A 24,118-nucleotide genomic window follows, 5' to 3' on the forward strand; every position below is an offset into this window, starting at 1 on the left:
CAAACGTCAAATAAATTAGGTTACTGTCAAAATGGAAATTCATAATAAAAATATCAATTATTTAACAAAAATCAAAGTTATTTCACAAATTAAGCAATACTGATGGACCAATAAATGTTATTATTGTTATTATTATTAAAGAGGATGACAGAATCAAATGTAGGTTTAGCCTAACTTTTCCAAAATTCTTATTTCATTTACAATTAGAAAAACTTTTAAATCAAAGTTTGATGTAGCTAATTTTGAATAACGACTGTAAGTGCTTCAGCGATTTTATTTTTAAAACGTTATGAGTTAATTTTAAAACAGAAGCACTATTGTGGCTACATTCTTGGCATCTAAGACGATTCAGCTATACAGCGATACGCTGCAAGCTGCTGTTTTTCATCAAAGCAAACTGCTGTATGCTTATAAGACGACTATTTTGCAGCTACTGCTTTCACACTTCTGAATATCCAGCGCAAGCGATCCAGCCCAAAAATTTATGCTGAACATTTTAGTTAGCTGTCGAAATTCAGGAAAAGTGTCTTAAAAAAATTTGCTTCAAGCAAATGCAAGCAGTTGGAAGTGCTTGATTATGTTAGATGGTAGGATTGTCTGTATGACCGAGAGCAATAAACAACAGTTACATGCAATATATAATAACAGAGTAATTGGAATTTTTTCACATTTTATTGAATATTTTACCTTAAAATTACATAAAATCCATAAAAATATCTATATTTTTACAATAAATGTTCAATATGATGTCCATTGTTGTTCAAGCAGGTATTAATTCTTCTTTTCATATTATTAAATACATTCTGTAAAACATTTTGTGTAATACTCCTAATTTCGTTTGTAATTGCCTCTTGAAGTTCTTCAATCGTGTGTAACCGTTGAGCAAATACTGAATTTTTTAAAAAACCAAATAAATAATAGTCTAGGGGTGTAAGGTCAGGAGAACGTGGTGGCCATCTATCTCGACTAATTATTCGATCATCATAATACTCTCTAATCAACTCTAAAGTTTCGTTAGAGGTGTGAGCTGTTGCGCCATCTTGCTGAAAGTATCCATGATGGATTTCATCGTCGTGAAGTTCCTCAAAAAATGGTAACAATATTTGCTGCCGATATACCTGCCCAGTTACATTTTCACGGAAAAAATATGGTCCGATTATTCTTCTACGTGACATAGCTACCCAAACACCAAGTTTAATAGGGTGCAGAGTTGTTTCACGCAAAATATTAGGGTTTTCTGTGTTCCAAGAGCGATAATTTTGGGAGTTTACGTACCCACTTAAATGAAACCACGCTTCATCAGAAAAAAATGTTAGATCTAGAATATCGTCGTCATTCAGATTTTCGTTAAACCAATTACAGTATTGCACACGTTTTCCAAAATCTAACGGAAGTAGTTCCTGCACAACACTAACTTTATAAGGATGAAAATGCAACTTCTTTACTGCTTTATGGCATGATCCATATGATATTCCTATAAACAATTTAGGAATAATGATACAAATTTTAGAATAAATATTTGTTATTAAGTACCTGTTTGAGCAGATAACCGACGTAGTGATTTGGTTGGACTAGCTCGTAAGCGGTTTTCAACATCTTCCAAGACTTCCTCTGTAAGAATAGACTTTCTGCCTGGAGATTTTCCTCTACAAACACTTCCAGTGTTATGGAAGCGTTCCACTAATCTCTTCACGTGTCTCGAAAAAATTTCATAATCAATTTCATCATTTGGAAAATGTTCTTGAAATTGTAAATGACAGGAATTCATCGAATATTTCCAACCATTACCATTGTTTTGTCCACTACGAAAATAGGCCTCCAGAAGAAATTTATCATGTTCTAATGAAAATGCCATGTTAACCTAAATTAAAAAACAGATTAGGTTAGGGAACAACATACGCAATAAATTAATTACTCACGTATAATATCCACCTACTCTAACTGTAGTATTGAAAAATACTGTTTTATAATGTAACAACAAAATCTACAAAATAATATTCAAGCCAAAAAATCCGTGCGCCAATGAACAGAACGTCAAATTGTGAAATCGCCAAAGAACACCATGAAATCGCACGGAAAAAAAGTAATTTTAGCAAACGGAAATCAGTTTTGATAGCAATTGAGACAGGGTACGTTCAGAATCCGGTCAATCATTCTCGATATCTCTGTATTTTTAATGGGAAGTTTCTAAGTTAATGTTACGAACAAATTAAAAAATATATATGTCCTGAACGAAAGACACCTTAACACTTCCAACACCAACACTTTTGTTAATGTATTAAGATACAAAAGTCAAAATTATTGATAGTTTTATACACAGAACACCTGAACTAGTTTTATAGGTTATGTTAATAGTAATAACAATGAACATCAATGACATAGAATGTAGAGCTCAGCCTCAAATACTGTTGATCTAAGGTCTGTTCCAACATGAGTCAGGGATTGGTTCCAAACCGTTCGAAATGTTTGGCCAGTTAAGTTCTCAATGTGTCTTCAGTGAATTCACTGATCAGAATTAGTTGGATGCTCATTTCGAACGGTTCGGAACCAATTCCTGACTCCTGTTGGAACAGACCTCTAGTATCCATAACTGACTGTAGAACTACTCGTACGGTAGTAGTTCAAATAATCAATAAAGCCTACGTTGCCAAATGTTATTTGATAACTTTTACAGGACTTATTGGAAAACAGTTGATTGTAAAGAGCTTTTATAATTAAAATACACGGAATATCTTTTCCACTTTTAATTTTAAAATGAAATTATAGAATACATAGACCTCTTATCATTGTTTTTTAATTTCTGGACAGGGCTACTGCGATCTTGTAAACATTGTTGTATCCGCATAAAACGTTTTTGTCCTTGGCGATATTGCAAATAACGTTATCCAACAAATACAAATAATTCGAAGAAGAAAATCGTGTATAAATTTATATATTTTTCCCACAATGCATGTATAATAATTTCTAAAAAACATATTTATTACCGAATTCCGCTGAATCATTGTCGTGCACGTATGCCATAGCTGACTAAAAATGGCATAAAACATCTTTTTGTGTTACCTTGTGTGCTTCCGTAGGGAATTGTTTTCGGTACGTACTCGTTATTAAATCATTTATTGTAATTATGGGTGCAAATCGACAAGGACATTGCGACGCTTACAGCTGATAAGTCAGGAATATAACGAGTGGTTAATGAGGCGTATCTGAATTTATTTTCAGTAGGCTCGTTAAATACAAAGACTCCAGTCAAGGCCGTGTTTTGGACAAAAATTTCATCGCTTTGAGATAAAAATACATCGACGAGGTTACTCCTTATTGGAGATGGAAATTAAGACGGATCTGGAGCGTTTGAAGTTTTTCGCGAAGTTTTGAGGTTCGAGGCACCTTTGTAGAGTCTCGTCCGCCAAGGCTGTTGCTGTAAAAAAAACGCGTTAGTCCATTATTATGTCGATAATAATAAATAATGAATGATAATGTGGAACTAATGATAGCGTTGAATGTCAACTTGTTGCACACCAAAATTTGATTGTCGTGGTTCTATTTCCGTGTTTGCAAGGTACATACATATTATTAATTTATTTTTGGAAATACTATTATCTTTTATATATTGTTCTTTAAGAATATTAATAGAATTTTTTTAAAAATGTATATTAAATATATTTTTTCTAATAAGAGGAATAGGCAATAGTTCTATTAGCTTATGTAAAGGATTGATAACAAAACTCCTCACGTCAGTCTGGATATGTACAATGGGCTGTTTTCCAAATTTTGAAGTACATACAAAATGGTTAAAAAATATGGGACCTGTACTTTTTTTTTCATTTTGACCTCATTTAAGCCCTAAAAAAATTTAAATTATGCGAAAAAACAACATTATAAAATACTGTATTATACCATCGAATAGGCCCTGAAAAGAGCTTTTATTTGATGTAGGTAAGGGTCAATACATTTGTGTGTTATACAGGGCGTTTAAAATTGGAAAAATAACATTGCTAAATCGGAAACCATCGGATATAGAGGATAGCCAAATTGGAGCAAAGTCTAATAATGTAGCGAATAATAATTTATTTGAAGAAGATTAACAATGCGCTATGTAATCCGAAACGTCAGTAAATATTAACTTTTTTTACTAGATCGATTTTCGACCTTATGTACTTTGGATATAAGTCTTTGTCATTACCTTAAATATCGCGGTGTTCTAACAATATTAGAAATAATTACGAAGTTTCAAAGGTTCAAACCCCAAGTGACACTCTAAAAGAATTTAATGTAAGTGAAGTAGCTTCGTAACAGGATATCATTCAAGAAAAGTTTGGTTATGGTTATGTATATGTTAACTTTGTGATTTCTTGCTTTCTTTCTCCTAAGTTTTGTAACGATTTTTGATATATTATCATACCTGAAAGACCAGTTAGTAAGAATGCAATTTTTGTGTACTTTGAAGAAAAGAAGCTCATCGAAAAGGGAGAAAATTCTGTTTCCTTTGGTTATGTACATAAAATGCTTTATGATGGTGAACTTTCCGTTATCAGAGAAGTCCAAGCCAGTATGAAGAGGAAAATATACAGGGTGTTCCAATCAATCAATCAATCGATCAATCTTTATTCATCCAGTTGATCATACAATGATATAGGATATGTCAAAAAAAATGTCTTAATGATATGCGCACATCTAAGGGTGTTATTTTACATGGATAATTAATGATAGTTTGCTTTAGAAACTATGATCCAAAAGTTAAATACTCCTAACTCCTTGTAAAAATAAATTAATTCGAAGTTGTTCATTTTTATAGCATCTATGTAAATAGTACACAAGGGTCAGATTCGGTTTGTACAATTTCAACTATGACAAATTGTTGCGGGTTGCCTAAATATGTGACGTCACACTAAAAGAGTCTATTGACTATGAGTTTTTTAATCTGATAGGTCAGTAAATATTAACATTGTGTACATTATTGCACTCGGAAGAAAGTAAGTAAGTAAGTGTTTAAAAAATTAAACTGATCATGGCTGTTGAGAGTCCATATTGGCATTCAGAAGCAAAAATTGCAGTGCGCGGCCTGCTACACGCGTCTAACGATTTCTCCCCTTCTAATTTGCTGGTTTCCGTCACTATTGGAGGACATTCAACTCTCAAGCATTTTTAGACGGACTTAGACACTTGTATATCACGAAATCTAAATTTGTGGTTAATTTAACAGTTCTTGGGAAACGGGATGTGGCGGCGGCTCCCAGAATTAAAAATATCGCTGTTGTCTGACGACCGTCTATTCTTCGCTGACGCAGACGGACCGCGACGGTACGAGTTTTTTTTTTTACTTGATTTACTTACGTCACGATCCGCGACGGGAAGGGAGCGGTGCCTGGTATGGTTGTATGGGAGGAAGGTGGAGTAAATCGATAGGGTCGCGTATATGCAGGCCGTTGGCGGGAGCGGCCCACAGGATTGCAGGAGGATGCACCGAAATGTGGGTCACTGAAACTGATTGTCGGTGCTGTGGGATTTTCGCAGGCGGCAGGTTTACGGTTCATAAATATTAAACAAATACATAAGTAAAAATTATTCTTAAAAAAAAAATATTGCCAACAAATCGTACTTAATGGAATACGGATACAAATATTCGGAACATCCCTGGTCTTTAGTTTATTAAACTGTTATTTTATATTGAAACCCGTGGATGTGTTACTTAAATCTCGGTTTATACTGTAATTAATACCACTCCTTCGAAGCAATAAAATAACTTCACTACTCCAGTTCCTGTTATTCAGTCTAGTTATTAGAAATATGTCAGATCGCCACTGCCAACAAATAAACATGGCCATAAATCGCAGGAAATATTCATTTGTTTATACATAACAATTTCTAGAGAACGCGACGTGGCTAAGTCGATGTAGAAAATACAATAGATTTGTAACATGGTGTTACAAAAAATAAGTCAATCACTTATGCCTTTTTCCATTTAGGCGTCTCTTTCTCGTGAACTCTTAAAAAATGATCGGGTGCTACGAAATTATATTTGTTTGTTTTTAATTAATGCAAAAATTTGAATATTTAACATAGGTACTTATGGGACATGCTTACAATCTAATTACTGGTGAAAAAATGCAAATGGTGAGACGAAAAAAATATAGACATTTACCTAAATCATTAATTAATAGATGAGAGAAAGAAAAAAGTAGGTTACCGCACATTTCACAGAGAAATAAGTTATGAAACATAAAAAAGTTCTGACTTGTCATCCGCCTAGTAATAGACGCGAAGAAGTAAAGGCAACAACGCAATAGAGTATGAATGAGGTAGGTGGCGGGAGATTTAAATAAACTTCGATACACAAATTAGTTTTGATAAATTATGACATTTTTAATATCATTTTTCATTTTAAAATTAACGTTTCAATAATTTCAGTATATTTTTTTAGATTTTTTTTTTAGATTTGTTGCAATAACATCGTCTCACAGTATAATACTACATATATCAAATTGTATTATACAATTGCTTTAATCGCTTGTCTTATAAGGAACATTTATATTCACAGAAGTGCATTATTATGCATTAACAAAATCATATTTAAACTTTTCCACGCGAATCGCTTCGTGATCACAGTTTGTAAATAATCTAAAATACGTAAAAGTTCTTTGCAAAAAGAGCAGTACATGCTTTGTGCCATGTACTCTCTGTCGATTAGTTGATGCCCTCGAACGGTGTGCGGAGGTTCTGGCTCTACAAACTTCTGTTCAACAGCTTTTTTCCTGCGTTTGCTATTTTCTGTTCTAATTCTCAAGCACTCGTACTTTCTTTTTGTCACAATTTTTCGTTTCCACTGATTCTGTTCTTCATCCGACATTTTAGAGGTTAAAGCAGTCAGGTATGCAAGCGATCACATAACATAATGTATACATATTCTGTCAACTTACAAATAATAAATTCAACCAAGTTGCCAAGTTTCTGTTGCAACTTTTGGCAGTTATTTATGCATATTGGGTAAAAAATAATAATTGAGAAATGAAAATATATAATTTTAAGTATTTTAAATTCGATTTTATTCAATATTTACAGCAAGTATCTCAATCTACTTATTTTCTAGTGATTAAGAAAATTTTTATTTGCATTGACAGCAGGGATTTTATAATACGGTATTCCCCAAGTAAAAAATTCTTATTAGGTACGGCCCTGATCAACTCTTCTCCTGCAAGGACGCGGAAAACGTTGAATGAGATCGAATCGCCGACAACAAAGTGAAACCGCTGGTTTACATACATATGCTGTGGTAAAAGTCTGCAAAATTTCAACGTACTATCTTAAAAATCAAGGTATTAGTAAAAATATTTTTTTAATTGTAATTTTGGCAGCCTGTATCTTGAAGTGAGAAATGACATAAGGAAAGTCCTATTATTTGCATCCAAAACATTTGTAGCTAACCGTTCGATCTATTTTTTTCTAATACCGTTTATAATATTACATTTTCCAAATAAAAGACGTAAATACTTCTGATACGAATTCTGATCCGGGATCTACACAGGTATTCCTCCGCTAGAAAGTACATAATACCTAATTAAAATTCATTCGGAATAGTCGGTACGGCGAAAACGTGGTTAATCGTTTTCAAATTTAGTCTAGTCAGGCATCTAGGAACTGTTTTCGTCTAAAATAAAATTGTGAGCCTTGAAAAAGAAGAGCTTTTGTTGTGTCTTATATTCAAATTAAATGTCATAAGTAGGCGGGGGTGAGACGTGATTAGTTTGTTTTTGTTGTCGTATTATCTTTGTTTTCAAGAATAGCAGGCGTTGGCGATAGTACGTGCTGATTATGTCATTATTATTCAAGAGTACAGAGTTATCTCTGAGGTAAATGTTCCCCATCTTAAAGGCTTTATCGGATGCTTTATACAAAGTGCGTCGTAGGCTTCGTTTAAATTTTAAATTTTCACGTATTAGTGCAATCAAATTAGACTTTTATGTAAAGAATTGTACTTTCCTGTGCAAATTGTGCGCGTATTGCAAAATAATTGGAAATATGCGAAAAATCTACATAATTGAATCTTCCTTCCTTGCTACCTGATATCCAACTATGGTTTCCATTAAAAATAATATATTTGACTTGAGACTACGTCGTCAGTATTTTTTTTTATCTTCAACCGAAAGACCTACTCACGTTCCTAGTGTTATAATTCATGAGTGTTGGAAGTTAATGTCGGTTCCGTGTGTATTAACATCAGGTCCGTGTTTACGATTTAGCACGGAACTGACGATTTTATATTGTAACTCGAAATAAATACGTTAAGAAGTCCATCATGAAATTTGAAATTGTAAATATGTATAACCGAACCGGGAATTTTATTTACTTACGAGCAGAACGAATGTTATCTGAAAATAAATTTAATAAAATGCAGCGTATACGATGCTTCAACAGGTTTCATACTAGCAAATATGATCAATTTTCGACAACAGCCTTAAATCGATTGTGTGGTTACACTCAAATCGCGTTCAGTAAAAAAAAAGAACGCATTTTGATGTCTAAAAAAAACGGACGCAATCTGGAAATCTGAGGGACAAATAGTTTTCGAAGAAATTGACGTCTAAAAATAAAACGCAATCAGGAAATCTAGATCTAAAATGGTTTCACGAAGAAATCACGATTTTTCCGCAACAACGAAAACAAACCCGGAAAAATCGCATGTTAACCCGGAGCCCGAAGATGTACCATCAAAACCCGAAATTAAGCCACATTTTAAATTAAAAAGAGCCAAAATTCTTGTTATGAAACGAAAATATAATTTTTATACAAAGAATTGTATCTACATTGAATGTAGTACAAAGAAAATAATTGTATGAAACTGGAAATAAAAATAGTTTTTTTCTAACGAAACTATGACCATCAGTTTTTTAAGAAAAGTCAATGACAAAGAATTGAATTTATTCCTTTTTTTTATAAAGTAAATATACCTAGTATCCACAAAAATCTGTATCCGACATCGATTTAAATATTTGTTTTGTGTTATACTGAAGCAATATTCAAATTTATTTGGAATTAAAGCAATGTACTATTTGGTGATGTAGATCAGTTGAAGGAAGTGATGTAGCAACTGCAAATTGCTGTGGTTGAAATTACCCTGGAAATATTTAAAAATATTTACGATTGCACTTCCATTTTGTAACACAATTTAATTTACTTGTAAAGCGTTACAAGTAAAGAAAAAATATATAGGATATACCCAGAGAAATATATTCTAGATATCCGTATGTCATACAGTGGAAAATATTTTACTTAGTTTAAGATTATGGATCATCAATGATGTAAAATCTTTTTTTTGCATGTAGGTAGGTATCAGGTCGATATTAGAATGCAGATGGTTTTTTATTGCTTGTTTGTTTCAAAAGTAACTATATTCAAGAATTAAAACGTATTTACAGCATTGGTAAACATATATGTATAGAAAGTGTTTACCTTTTTCTGACCTATACTTTATCTTATTTAAAAATGGTGACGTACATTTTAAAACGTATGTATTTTTTAAGATATTTAAAAAAATTGTTTACGATCAGAAATTAGCCTTTTTAAATAATAAATCTTCGGAAAACAGTAATGTATATCGTTACAAAGTTATGAAACTTGAAAATGTACCCCTCTTGGTGTCCCCATATATTATTTTACTTCCATAGAGAAATTTATTCGAGGCAGAAAAGTCTTTATATTTCGTGTGGAAAAAAGAACATAAACTGTGCTTTAGGGGGTAGTAATTACGTTACCCCACCTGTTTTTTTAGTATTTTGAGCAACTCGGAACATCTGGTTACTAATTTTTGGGGGCAATCACCCTTATATACCTACCTTTTTGAATAATCGTTCCCACGTACTACAATTACAGTTAAGTCGTAAAAATTCCATCCCTTCAGTCGAGGAATGTGTCTGTTAGCGCGTAGACAACTACGCAAAATGTTATATTTTGGTATCAACTTTGTGTACCTACGACTACCTGCTAAACGGTTGCCAGGCTTTCAGAATCATTAGCAACAGCTTATACCCGGGCCGTCATTATTAAATTGTAATTAGTTCATTTGCCAACAAAAGCCGAGGATCAATGCCCCACAGCCTTTACGGTGGGCTGGGGCCTGCATAGAATTACGCCAAAACAAGTACGAAACCTATTTATCGGTATTCGTAATGCTCGTTATCGGCACACTTAGCTTGTTTTTAAAAACAAGCGTTGCGGCCTGCCCTGTTATTTCGCGAATTTCAGCTGCGGCTAGTTGGAATTTTTGTTTTTGTTGCACGCCAGGCTGGTACGTCTAGAGGTCGATAATTTCAACAGTAGAAAGGTGATTCATTTCTGTCGGTACCCGATCGCGTCGAAATTTCGACCTCTAAGGACGCTCTGGGGCCCCTTGCTTTGCAGGCAATTAAAAAGTTCTTTAAACTTTGGAAGGTTGCGAACCAACCTCATTTTTTTACCAATATCTGATATCATTGAAAAACATGAAAGCCTTATTTATATCAGGCGCCTATTTGAATTTAATTAATAGGTAGAATCGGTAATGCTCACCTAGGTATGCGCTAAATTACTACATTATGATGCTTTAAGTAGGAAATGTTGTATTCTTATTGACATAGCCTTAGTATTACTTAATTTTCCTTAATATTGATATCCAGGTACCAGTCCATATCACAGTCGAGCGGCAGTAAGTTATAATTATTTATTTTCTTAACCATTAGGAATTTAATTCATTAAGGTGTAACGAGTGAGTCGAATTTAATGGGATTTCTGGGGAAATGGGAGGTTTCAATCTCGAAAAATATGGGAAATATAGTAATTTCATGGAAGTAGGTAGTTAATTGACATTTATATAGTTGGCGCAAATGCTACAATTTTTTTTTGTGGAGAAACAAAATTTTTTCTCGATTTTATAAAGTTACAGTCAATTGTTCAAAATTCTTTCGACACAAAACAGAACTAACTGAAAAGGAAAGTTGTTACCACATTTTTGACGACCTGTATATCGTTTGTCTTAGGTTATAACCCCGTTCATTTTTTGCTTCCATTTTAAGAGAAAAAAGATTAGCATTAACGACTAAAAATACTAGAAACTGGCACTTAATATCACTTATTTTTCAAAGCATGCCGTAATGAGTGGCGATTGTTTTTATTTTTCAATAGAATGAGATATTTTTTATGAAATATTTGTTAATTCATAATATATAACTTGAATTTCGCGAAAAATTTACAAAAATATGCAAAATATTGGTGAATATTTAAACGTTGCAACAAAATGATCATATGTGCCATGAAACAGTTGATTCATCATAGGGATAGATTTAAGGTTAGAAACATATTACGTCATCTGCCAGCACGTAAGGTATCAATCAATGTATCTCCGATTATAAGCTTTTTCAGGAAACTTAATTTCAAATTTTATGAAATTAACAAAAAATTATGTTTATTTAATTTATTTGTTTTTTTTTGTTAATTTTATTGATACGTCACGTGACGTGATAACCTGTTTCTTATTTTAAATGATTTATTTCTATAATTATTTAATTGTTTTCTTAACAACTTAAACAGTAAACAGTATTTTGTCGATTTTTAAATAAATTTTATACAAATCAGGTTATATCTTTGGAATCAGTATATTGTTAAGTAAAAACATATGTATCTCTCGTTCATGAAAAAAAAAATGACAATCGCCTCCATTAGAGCAGGTGTTGAAAAAAATTATTCTGTGGGTTTGTAGTATTTTTAGAGCTACTAACGCCAATATTTTGTTTTTTTTTCCAAATATAAATCTAACAGAAAATAGCGGAATTATAGCCTACTGCGTTTTTCACAAGACATCCATTGAAAGTAAATTATTATCAATTTGCATTAAAAATATACCTTATAAAGGGTATTCCAGAAGTATGTGTCAAAATTTAACCACGTATTTAACGCATTAAACGCGTCTTTTGCTTAATAAATATTTGAGATAGCTCACATTTTTGTCCGGTGTTTTGTGGCCATTAAAATAACGCTAACGAGTTGCCTATGAATTAAACAAATACCGAAGCAACGTGTGCGAATGTTTTGTTGAATGATTCACGGCCTTAAAATGTTTTTCTAACACTGTAAGTACTACCACTAATACCCATTTTGTGTGTTTCTATTCATTATTAACTCAACTTCAGTGACGGGTAATAAAAATTTACAGTTTCAAAAGTTTATGCTAAAAACTAGATTTCCAAAAAAATTAGACAATTATTGTATTTTTTGATGATGTAAATCGCCGCTGATAAAACCCTAAACGAGTATTACACCTTCTGCCACTATAATAAATTTATAACAGGTTTTTTTCTATATTGTGACAAAATCTTACACTGTAATCAAAAATATTAATATTAAATTTTAGGCGCATCTCGAATGTTATCTCGAATAACAATGCTATAACAAAGTAGGCTAGCCTTGAAAGTTTAAAAAAATAAGATACTTTTTTTAATGACGTTGAATTGCTCGGTTAAGACTTTGACACTTACTTCTGGGACACCCGCTATATAAAACCATGCGTTTTCACTTTGATTTTATTATAACCTATCTAACATATTTAGTTTCATTTTATCCATTGATATTTTTTTGATGCGCGAAGTCAGTTTCAATTTCTTAATAAATTAGTGAAAAACTACATTTGTTTTAGTAAGACATGTTTTCCTTTTTATTTTTGATGTTAATATCACTTGAAATTGTCATAACGACCTCTTTTTTTTGGAAAGTACCAGTAATAACCCTTTATTCTTGTACCTGGCCCAAAGGGCTAAATTAACCACGCCCTCCTACCCTCGACGGGACCGCCTGAGGTCCGCACGTGGCTCCGGCAGTGCCAAAAGGCTCCCGGAGCCGATAGTTACCTGTTGTGTCCCGTGCCGTTTCCAGTGTTTTGATGAGTTACTTCTTTCAAGGAGCTGACGGGTTCCCGGTGTCGACGCCTGCGGGATATGTTCCACAGCCGAACCAGGGGGCCAACCAGGGCCCTAGCATGAGGGGCATCGCGCCCAACGCCATACCACCGAATCAGGCCTCCACCCCGCCGAACGCGGACATCAAGGTCCAGACGATATCCCAGCCGCCCTCAATGAGTCCTATGGTAAGTGGAAAACCTGTTCGTTCGATATAGTTCGTTTCGGTATACAGCGTGGCCCATCAAGAATCTGGGCGCCCCTCTTGGATTTTTTTGGGACGCACGGTTCAAATGAATCATTGTTTATATGTATTGGCCGGCCTTCTGGATTTACTTGTTGAACCGGTCACGACTATTCAGCAGGATTTTTTTTTTCAAGCGGGAAAGCACTTTAGGCAGGATGTATGCCGATCCAGATTATCTGGGAATTTTTTAGAAGTATATCTGAAATGTCAGGAAAATAATAGGGATTGTCTCAAATGTTCATGCAATTTTTTCAAACTCCAATTATTTCTTATTTACAAGGTACTACCTCTAGATGTCACTTGGCTGAAAATTAAATTCATTACTACTACTACATTACACTACTACTATCTTTACAGTGCCTATTTGTACCGCTTTTATCATAATATGCTTGTTGGTTGACAGTTGATTGTTATTAAGAATTAGTTTGTGCTATTAACACATCAATTTTTGTTTTTTAAATTTTTACTGAACCAAATTTTATTGTCACTGCAAAACGTCTTGGAAACTATTAGATACAGGGTGATTCAGAACTTATCCAAAAAATAAAATGGTGGATGTACAGAGGATTCTTACAAATACAATTTTGTAAAGAAAAAATCAAAGAGGGCAGTTCAAAAATGATTTAAAAATACACTTCTTTTTGTCCAAAATTTTTGTGTAAACACCATTTGGGTCCAGTCTACTCAGTTTCTACGGACTAACACAAATGCTGTCTTGTTTCACCATAACACAATTGCTTCACCATAATACAAATGTTTTCTTGCTTCACCATAAATTAAAACGATATCCAACAACTCCGAGTTGCTATACACGCAAGTCATTTTTGGCACTAACTACTAAAAAACTATTGTAAACACTATGGCAACGACGACTGTAAAATCGGATTTCAGGATTCGGAGTCGTTGACGTCACGTGGCTCTCCACGCGTATTGCGATTGACGCTAGAGGCTGCTGTCCAGCTATGTAATGGTTGAAAGTACTACAATTTCAATAATTTTTTTTTTTCGAAAAAGTATTTTACAAAATTTTTTTTTACGATATTGATTCCATTTCTCATGTCACATCTATTCCTGACTTTTTTGAATAAGTTGTGAATCACCCAGTATATAAAAAAGTTGAAGATCACTTAAAAATCAAGTCTAACTCGGTTGTTTGCAATTTATACCTATGAAAAAAGTCTTGAACCTTCCTTTGAACGCCGTGTAATTCTTTTTGATATTACAATAATAGTTTAAAATCCAATATCCATGAAAGAATTAGCTTCTCGAAAATATTAGTTAAAAAAATAAACCCACTAAACCAGTGGAATACAAAAAATTTGTCAGAATGGTTAAAAAAAATTTTCACATTCGAACTGCAAAAAGTTATAGCCAAATTTTAAGAGTAATTTTTACTTTTTTTTTTTAATAAAGTTGATATGAAGATAAAACGATTTTTTTCAGCGGAATGTTAAACACTATTTTGTCCTTATAAGCTTCAGTATTTCTAATAGTTTTGAGATTCTTGTAGTTATAATCAAGTTTGGTTCACCTTGTATATGTATATCTAAGTATAATGACTTGAAAAGTTGATACCTAGCTGGGATTTATTTTATACTACTTTAGAAAATTTGGACAGATTTCTAACAATTTTTAATTGTGTTAATACTAAATAAGCACCAAATATAGGTAACTTATTTTTTGAAAATTATGTTTTTTTAATCTGTCGAAATTAAAAATAAGATCACATTAAAAATTGTGAGAATTTATTGGCTAAATCCTATCATTTATTGTATTTAATAATATTAATCTAATCTTTCTAAAAATTTTATTTTTTTTTAATTTAGGTGATGAAAATATTTTGTTCTAAGCCGAAAGTCTTGTATATCTAAATTGCCCTTATTTGGTATTCAGACAAGCAAAAATTATTAGAAGGGAACGTTTTTTCGAAAATTGAAAAATAAAAATAGAGATAAAAATATTCCCTAATTGATGCAAATTTTATGGCAGCTGCAATATACCATTTTTGAAATAATTAATTTTGTTAAATATATACGTTTGTGATATTAATAAAAAAAATTGAGGAAGTAACGATGATTGCAAAGTGAAAACTGATGTAGAGATTATATTTTCGCAAACTGGATTTTCTTTTTGTATAATTTTTGGTCAAAACTTAGTCTTAAAGTTTTGAAGATAAGTTTCTGTTTTACAATTAATTTAAAAATTTAGAAGGCCGTGGAAATGCCTGAAGATGAGAAATTAGCTTTTATAAAAAATGTCATAAATCGATGAAATTTGAGATATTGGCTACACAGCCAAATTTTTAATAAAACAATCCAATTTTTCGGAAGATCTGTTTCAAAAAAATTGCAGCAGGCGATTGATAACCTGCTGAATTATCGTAATTGGTTCAGCAAGTACATCTAGAAAGCTGTTGGATATAAAAAAATAATTCATGGAATTGTAAATTTCAAAAAAATTTTAGAGGGGTGCCCTTATTCTTAATGGGCCACACTGTATATCGTAACTGACACTTTGAATATTGATCTGTACAGCGCGATTCAAAAATAAGTATATATTGGAAGGTGAGTAAAATTTTTGATATAAATATTTAAAAAATAAATTAAATACGATTTTGTTTGTTAAATTTTTCTTTTGAAATATACAGGGTGATTTTCTATACTTTTAGAAAGATATCGTTTTGCCTAAAAAAAGTCTGTTTGCAACACAGGCTCATCATAATCACCCTGTATTTTGCAAAAATTCCCTGTCCCTTATTTTTTTATTCAGTTTACTGTTGAAATAGCAGTATTTTTCTCCAATTTCAGTATGATATTCGTCTGTCACATTTATATTTCCCTCATCAATAAACGAGGGTACACGAAAAGCGGGTCCCTTCACAAAATACTTTTTTAAAATAAATATAGAAATATTCAGTGTACAATAAGATGAAAGTATATTGAAACTCTTCTAATGGATTGGCCATTACCATCTAGTTTATAAAGGTCTTTATTCTTTGCGCAAGACGTAGGTATCTTAAACATTGATGACTGACTATGTCATTCTCTAAAGCAGTGGTATTCAACCTTTTTTCTTCAAAGACATTTAAAAAAAATTGTTCAAGTACCCCATTAATTTAGTATAATCAGCGTTGGAGTAAATATACTTTAGTTTTAGTTAGAGTTAGTAGAAAGCCAAAGGTTAGGGTTAGACTTTAGGTAGTAGGTAAAAATCTTTTTTTTTTTTTTTTGTAATTGCTTTAGTGTCTATATTACCATTAATACATTGAAATTTAAACATAGATTAGAGAATAAGAAGGCTGGATTATGCTAGTTGAGGTTTTTATTTTTAAAATGAATCAATACAAAATTATATAATATTGTACAATACTTGAAACTATTGGAATTCTTTAATTATTAACTTAATTTTTTCACGTTTCTATACTTATCCTATGGATCCCTTTGTACCAATGGTTGAATACCACTGCTTTAAAGCAATATGACAATGTGTATATTTAAATTATTTAAAATTGCATCTCGTGTTACGATTAATCTGATAATTGTTGTCGAAATTGTTAATTAATATAATTAATTAAAGACTAATTAATTTCTGATCACTATTGTAGGTGGTAGTGGCTACTCAGCATCGAATGTAAAGAAAATCTTGCCTAAACAGTGCTATTTTTTAATTTGATAAAGAAAGTTGTGAGTTGTTTACTTTCTTGGAGCACATTAGCCTGTGCCCTGGAACGTAAAGCGTGGACAAAACTAATTAGCATCTTTGTCTCACAATTGATAGAACTGAAACTGGCGCTCCTTTTCCTGTACCCTTCAGATGTCAGTTGGGTGCGCAACATTGAAATTGTTGCAAATGTGTTGCTGATGCTGATAAATTTAATATTTACTGCTCTCAATAACCGACTGGATGAGGGAGATTACTCGTATTAAGTAGTATTTATTCTGCATTTACTTTTTACGATTATGGTGTTAAGAACAGATAAGTCGGTGCGAATTAGACTTAAAGTAAACAAGACATGCATTTGAAAAACGTTTGATATACTTTCTCTCTCTGTGTGTACATTTTAAAGAAATTTTTATCAAGTTGAATGTATTTCGGTGTAAAGAAAGTTATCAGTTCCCCAATTAACTGATAAGGAACGCATTCTGTGAATCTCACTGTCCCATCGAATTACTCTCATGGCACTAAAGATTTTAACCTAATCAGCTACTCGAGCAGGCCTAAAGATATTGCGTTGTTATCAATAGTTACAATTTTTGATACACATGTTATCTCATTTGTATAGAAACGACACTGTAGTTATTATTATGTGGTCTTTAAATGCGACAGGGGTATAACTGTACGTGTATATCGATTTTTAGTTTGTTCAGCCGCAAGTCAGATCGAGTCAGGGTACCTATTTTCCTAGAACGGCTGGACCATCGAGTCAAACACATAGAATGCCTAATCACAATAACAGGGTGAGTATTTTGTTTGTATTCACATTTATTTATTGGATTTTATTTGATTCATTTTACCGTTCGTTATGACTTTTCAGCCCCCTCAAATGTACGGAGCAGCGCAGACCCAGTGTGTACCACTCCCTACCATGTACATACCGCAGACGAACGCTGTGCAGTTCTACGCCACCCAACGGCCAAATTTTGTTCCACCGTCGATTCCTATGTACCCCAATCAACACCTGCAGTCTTTCCAGTATAGTACAACGCCTATCCAACCAGCTATTAATTGTAAGTACGGAACCGTCAAAAATATAAAATGTTTTGCGATGTCCCGTGTAGGTTGATTCGCCACAAATTCTTGAGGTCAAAATAAGACTATCGAACTGAACCGTATTTTATATTAACCAAATTATTTAGACATCAAAATTTAATCATATACCTGTATTCTATTTTAGATTCAAATAGTGGGTTAGCATGTCAGAAAGTGTTTAAAAATGGCTACATACTTTAGGGAAATAATAAAAGCGTCAATAATATTTTAGGTTGTCGAAAAATCAACATGCTATTAGAAATTTTTGAACCCGCGGTATATTATTTTGCTTTTTTATTGTTAGAGACGTAACCCTACAGCTTCCTCTCGTAACTCCGTATAGCAACGTGAGACGGATTAGTCGATCTCATTTAATCTATTCTTATAGGTTGGAAAATCCGCCAAAAAACCAGCTATTTGATCTATTATTACTTTCCTCACAACATTCTAACAACTTACTTAAATATCTTGGAATTCCTACGTCTTTTTGGATGTATTTCGCGTTATTAGAAATATCGATTTTCCCGTTTACCATGGGCTAAACCGACGCAGTTGGTCGATACCAGATGCCCAACACATGGCCCCGACGATCTAGGTCTACTTGTTCAAAATCACTGCTAAATTTCATGAGGCCTTCTTGGAAGGACTGCGATGGTTGAGCTTTGCAAATTTATCACTCCCAGTGACAAGAGGCACTAGTTTCTCAACGACTTTATGGGGACGCTAAACCTACTTGAAAACCCTTAACTTTTCAATTATTATTGTTGACCGAATTGGCCCGTCCGTTCTGAGAACTAACAAATAGTCTATCACAAGTCCCGGCCTTTGTTACGCTGTAAACGCAATTACAATGTCAAAAAGTGACATCTCTACGTAAGTATTAACATTGTTAACATCCAATGTTTAATTTGGCGGAACAGAAATGGCCGAATATGGTACTACTTCATTCTATTTTATATATATATTTTGTTAAGTTTAATTTTATAGTAAAATTTAGTGAAACTTCTTGTTTGAAAGTGTATGTCATTTAAGTTATTTATTTCAATGTTCAGTGACGGTATGGCGTGTTTGTGTGTCTTCATTGTTAAATTTATGTGTAATATTATGAAAAACGTATACCAATGAGGAATGGTGAAATTTGACAACAATGCATGCCATAGCTCTTAATTAGGTATATGCTCGTGGTTTACCCAGTTGTTTTGTAATTACACTAGCCCATTCAGTCCTGGGGTTTAAAAATTACAAAAAAAGTAAAAAAAATATAAATTTTTATGATGGGTAACAGTCGTAGGTGATCTTCTGATAAACATGATTCTCTTTCAGATTACTACAATCAACAGATGTTGCCCCCCAGGACGGGCCCTATTCCTCAGACCCAATCCGCCACCCCCAACCCGACGCAGGCAGCCATCCCGAACGTGTCGATGGTTCCCAACACTCCCCAGCACCAACCCTTCCAGAGACACCAGAATAAGCGGCGGCCTAATGCAATAGCCGTAATAGATCCTAATACAGGTAAGGAAATAGTACGTTTTTCTAAATATCGGGAGGAGTCCGCAATCGGGAAATTTGCTGTTTTTTTACCGAGTAGTTTCTTTTTACTTTTTGCGACATCACAAGAGAGTTAAATTTTGTCGCAATAACTAAATACTGCGACAAAATTTTTGCATTCTAATCTGAATTTTCCATCTTTTGAAACAGTGAATTTCGTGAATAAAAACTTACTTTTAATTTTGATCGTGATTTTACTTCTTTCCAAATTTTTGAAAATTTAATTCTATTTTTGCCTTGCGGGTCGCACAAATAGCCTAGTGCCAACATACGCTTTCATAGTACGTTGGAGCAGAACTTGTGCCAGAGTAATGGAGAAAACGCCTCATCCTATTCGAGTCTACGAATAGGGTGACAGTAAATCCTCCGTACAGTTTTGATGTATCCTAATGAGTTGGTCTTGCAAAGTAAAGTTACTAACATGTATTGATATTGTGAATTTTTAAGTAAAAATTAAAAAAATGTAAGTGCTGGAAAGTAATGTTTGCGTTAAAATCACGGAAATGCTATATTTTTTTGGAATTTGACTTATTTTTAATATTAAAAGTGTCGCACCGGAAAACTATTTTTTTTACGGACGCCAATTTTGAACCCATTAAATTGTTAAAGAAGTCATCCCAATTCGATGTGTATGTGCTATCTTTTTACGTTTCGATAAATTTTCCAATTTATTAGCGAGATTTTAGAATTAAAGTCAGTCGTGGTAAAAGCAAATCATAATATATTTATGACTTATGTCAAACTAAAAATAAATAAAATGTGGTAAAAATATTATATTTTAACGCCTCTTACCTTTGTACCAAAAAAGAATTATTTAGCCATTTAGTTTATTTATGAATTCTGTATATTAAACCTGTTTTACATTTACCAATTTCTCAAAAGAATCGTCCCAAGCTATAAAGGTATTTTTTTAATACAATTTTTTTGCCAAAAAATGAGAATTTATAAATCGGCCTGAACTTCTATGTTAAATTTAATCGGGAAAAAACTTCTATTAGATTAAATACAAAAATATATCGTTTCATTTGAAAAAACAATTCACAAATGCATGCCCTTGGACTTGGAAAAAGATTATAGTGAGCTTGTGTCTTGTGAGTGTGGCACGAATAGTGGAGTTAAACGAGGGGGGGGACTCAAAAATAATTGGAATTTCTTTGTAGCAAGCGTTTACTTTATTGTTTCTCAAATACAACCTTAATCTCCTTCAAAGTACTCTCCATTAGCATTAATGCATTTGTCCAAACGTACATTCTAGTGTTGGAAGCACCTTTTTAAACTCGTCTTCTTTGAAACCTGCTAGGCTAGCACCTTCGTGACATTGAGTTTTACGTGCTCGACATCGGCAAAACGCTTCCCTTTCAAGTCCCTTTTCATCCTCGGGAACAGGAAGAAGTCCGAGGGTTGTAGATCTGGCAAATAGGGCGCGTGGGTCAAGATAATTGTCTTCGTTGAGGCCAAAAACTAGCGAACACTGAAGTCCGTGTGCGCGGGAGCGTTGTGATGCAGGAACCACTCGCCGGAATTCCACAAAGCTGGACGTTTTCTCGCCAAAGCTCTGCGCAGCCTTTTCATAACCTCCAAATAGAATTGTTGGTTTACCGTCTGGTTTTGAGGGACAAATTCTGAGTGTACGATCCTTTTGATGTCAAAAAAAAAAAACAGATCAACATCGTCTTCACATTCGATTTCACCTAACGAGCTTTTTTTTGGACGAGGTGAGCCAGTTGACTTCCACCGACTTGACTGTTTACTTTCTGGATCGTACCCATAGCATCATAATTCGTAGTCTGTGATGATTTTGTTGAAAAAGTTTGAATCGTCTTTTGAATGCGATGATCCCTTTGATCTCTGGTGAGAAGTCTTGGCAAGAACTTTGTTGCCAATCTTCGCATGCGCAAATCGACTTTCAAAATTCGCTGAATTGAGCTCCAGGACAACCCGAATAAGTCCTCAAGTTGGTTGATTGTCTTGCGTCGATTTTCATTGATCAGATTACGGATTTTGCCAATGTTGTTTTCGCTTCGAGCAGTTGAAGCGTGACCGGAACAGGGCTGCTCTTCAATCGCCATTTCTCCCTTTCTAAATCAAGAAAACAATTCGTACACTTGAGTTTTACAAAGAGCATGTTCTTTGTAAGCTGTTTGCATCATCGCAACAGTTTCCTACAACTGGCCTCTGGCGGCGCAACCTGGTACTACAAGTATACGAAGCGCAGCATTATGATTCCGGTTATTTTTGGGTCCCCCCTTGTATATAGCTCCCTGTCTTTGTTGCTCTGTCTTTGCGGAACAATCGTTAATAATTTTTCACCCAATAAATTGTTCCAGAGTTATATTGTGGCAAATTTTTTAACTTTGTAATTTTTAAGACATTTTAATATTCATTGAAAGGTAAATTCTTTTTATTTTTAATATTTAAATTTACATGTTTGTTATTGTTGTTTGTCAGTTCAGCGTACGTTGATAAATCTATTGTGGTTTACAGTTTGCCGTTATCATGGTTAGTTTTTATTGTAAAAATTTGTAGTGTTAAATTTGTCCAATAAATTGACTAATATCATGAGCACCTTAGTGAAATAGCAAGTTTTAAGGTTTAGTGGCTTAAAAATTGATTAATGTAAAACTGGTTTTACACATATCGGAATAATTTGGTTCTATTGTCTTCGATTTATTGGTCAATTCATGAAACGGGTTAAAACACTTGAAATTTTAATCGAAACACTGTCGTTACTGAGAGTTAGTTCGCCGTTTCTCCACGTTTTTTTTTTTTATTTGAAACGCAGGAACAGACAGATTGAACGAGATATACGAACAGAGCAGCTCGCACCCGCCCTCGGGTGAATCCTCCGCCAGGCAGACGCCCCAGCCCACCCCGCAGAGCCACAACAAGGAGGTGCAGGCCGCCTTCGCCAAGCAGGTGATGCAGGCCATCAACACCGACAACGAGAGCGTCCACATAGACGAGCTGTCGAACCACCAGGAGCCCGCCGGGGACCACATAGAGCAACTCACCTACCAACCACCCCTACAACAGGCTGTGCAAAGTTCCAATGCTAGATTAGATAATATCGTGCAAACTAGTAATTTAAAGGTAAATGACTTGCGTGTGAGTATTTAATCATTTTTGTTATCGATATATTGTCAGTTTCCGTATTTTGCACTTGTCCTCGGAAGGGAGCACCTTTTTTTTTTGGGTGTATGAAATTTTAGCCACATTTTTCTTCATGATTCTGTCGTGTACCATTTGCCATATACATAGGACATAAGGTGTATACCAATTTGAAATTTTCGGGGAATTTCTCTGATTTTCATGGAATTCTTTTATGTTTTAATTATTGTAATCAGTCTTTATTTACAAGGTGCTGCCAGTCAAATAATTTTTTTGTGTTAATGTCCAATAAGCTCAACCTAAATAATTTCATCTATTTTTAATTTTATTTCAAAAAATTTAAACTTTCACTTAAAAAAATTGAAAAAATTTCACTTCTTCATTTTTTTCAAGTTTTTACATTGTGTTGCATTAGACTTTATATTATTGTTTTTATAGTACTCATTTATATGAGTATAACAAGTTGGGTAATATTTCCTTCGCAGCCAAAAATTTCACATATTAATTGAAAAATGTTTTTAAACTTTGCTTCTTGGAGTACGTACATATTGCCATTTTTTTAAACAAAAAATTTTCCAATACATTTAAATTGCCATTTGGAATACTAACAAGCAAAAATTATGGTTTTTTTTTCTAAAGTAATAAAATATTTCCCATTTACAAACTTGAGGAATAGAGATTTTTTGGCACACTTTAAATATTACAGCAAATTTCATGTATTACCTTTTGAAAAATATTTTTATGATTTCCCTAGCAAAGTCGTGAACAATTTTTTTTAAACAATAAAAACTGCAAAAAAATGACACTTTTTTGTTTTTTTTATAATATCTCGAAAAATAATGATGGAATTGTCTTACTCTCAATAGGACTTTTGTAGAGAATAAAAAAATCTATAAAATGGTTTTTTGTGTGACCCGATTGGTTCATTTTTTACAGAGAAAATTCGGAAAAACTTCTAAAATAGACCTTTTTTCAAAAATTCATAACTCCGTCAAATTTGAAATTGGGAAAACCATCTTGTGGAAAATAGCAGATAATAATATGTAGTTTAATCATGCGCAAGATAGTTTCTGTCCGATGCATAATTTTGCACAATTGCATTATAAACAAATTAAGGTCTTTTTTGCACAGCGTGGCGATTTATAAAAAATGGTCGATTTAAATTCTGAAAACGGCATCTGAAAGTAGACGACAAAATCTCCAATTTGTATATCTCGGGTTTTTGCCTCGGTGATGGGAAATGTGCTAAAAATGCCTTGAAATTTGCCCGAAATGATCGTAAGTATTCTCGAGCCAGAGTCCTCCACTCTCTGCTTCCCCCTCTACCGCTACCCGACTCTAGCTCGAGCGTTTCGGGCGACATTCAAGGGCATTTTTAACATATTTCCCATCACCTAGGTTTAAATCCGAGATATACAAATTGAAGATTTTGTCGTCTACTTTCAGATGCCAATTTCAGAATTTAAATCGGACCATTTTTGATAAATCGCCACACTGTGCAAAAAAAGACCCTAATTTGTTTATAACGCAATTGTGCAAAAACTAT

The 24,118-nt window shown here is 33.4% G+C and overlaps 1 protein-coding gene across 4 annotated transcripts in view; it reads left to right on the top strand.

Moving 5' to 3' along the window:
• Nucleotides 1–24,118, top strand: part of LOC108909145 (eukaryotic translation initiation factor 4 gamma 1) — a 74,622-nt gene that overhangs the window by 10,993 nt on the left and 39,511 nt on the right. For 2 of the 4 annotated variants that reach the window (XM_018713382.1, XM_018713384.1), the window contains exons 2-7: nt 10,647–10,675; nt 12,921–13,105; nt 17,523–17,621; nt 17,699–17,891; nt 19,237–19,428; nt 22,247–22,554. In XM_018713382.1, the coding sequence (XP_018568898.1) occupies nt 10,647–10,675; nt 12,921–13,105; nt 17,523–17,621; nt 17,699–17,891; nt 19,237–19,428; nt 22,247–22,554 (1,006 nt within the window). The remainder of the gene's footprint in view (nt 1–10,646; nt 10,676–12,920; nt 13,106–17,522; nt 17,622–17,698; nt 17,892–19,236; nt 19,429–22,246; nt 22,555–24,118) is intronic. The other 2 variants (XM_018713385.2, XM_018713383.2) reach the window with 1 other exon arrangement.

The sequence above is a fragment of the Anoplophora glabripennis genome, unplaced genomic scaffold (assembly GCF_000390285.2).
Source record: "Anoplophora glabripennis isolate ALB-LARVAE unplaced genomic scaffold, Agla_2.0 scaffold346, whole genome shotgun sequence".
NCBI classification, from domain to species: Eukaryota; Metazoa; Arthropoda; class Insecta; order Coleoptera; family Cerambycidae; genus Anoplophora; species Anoplophora glabripennis.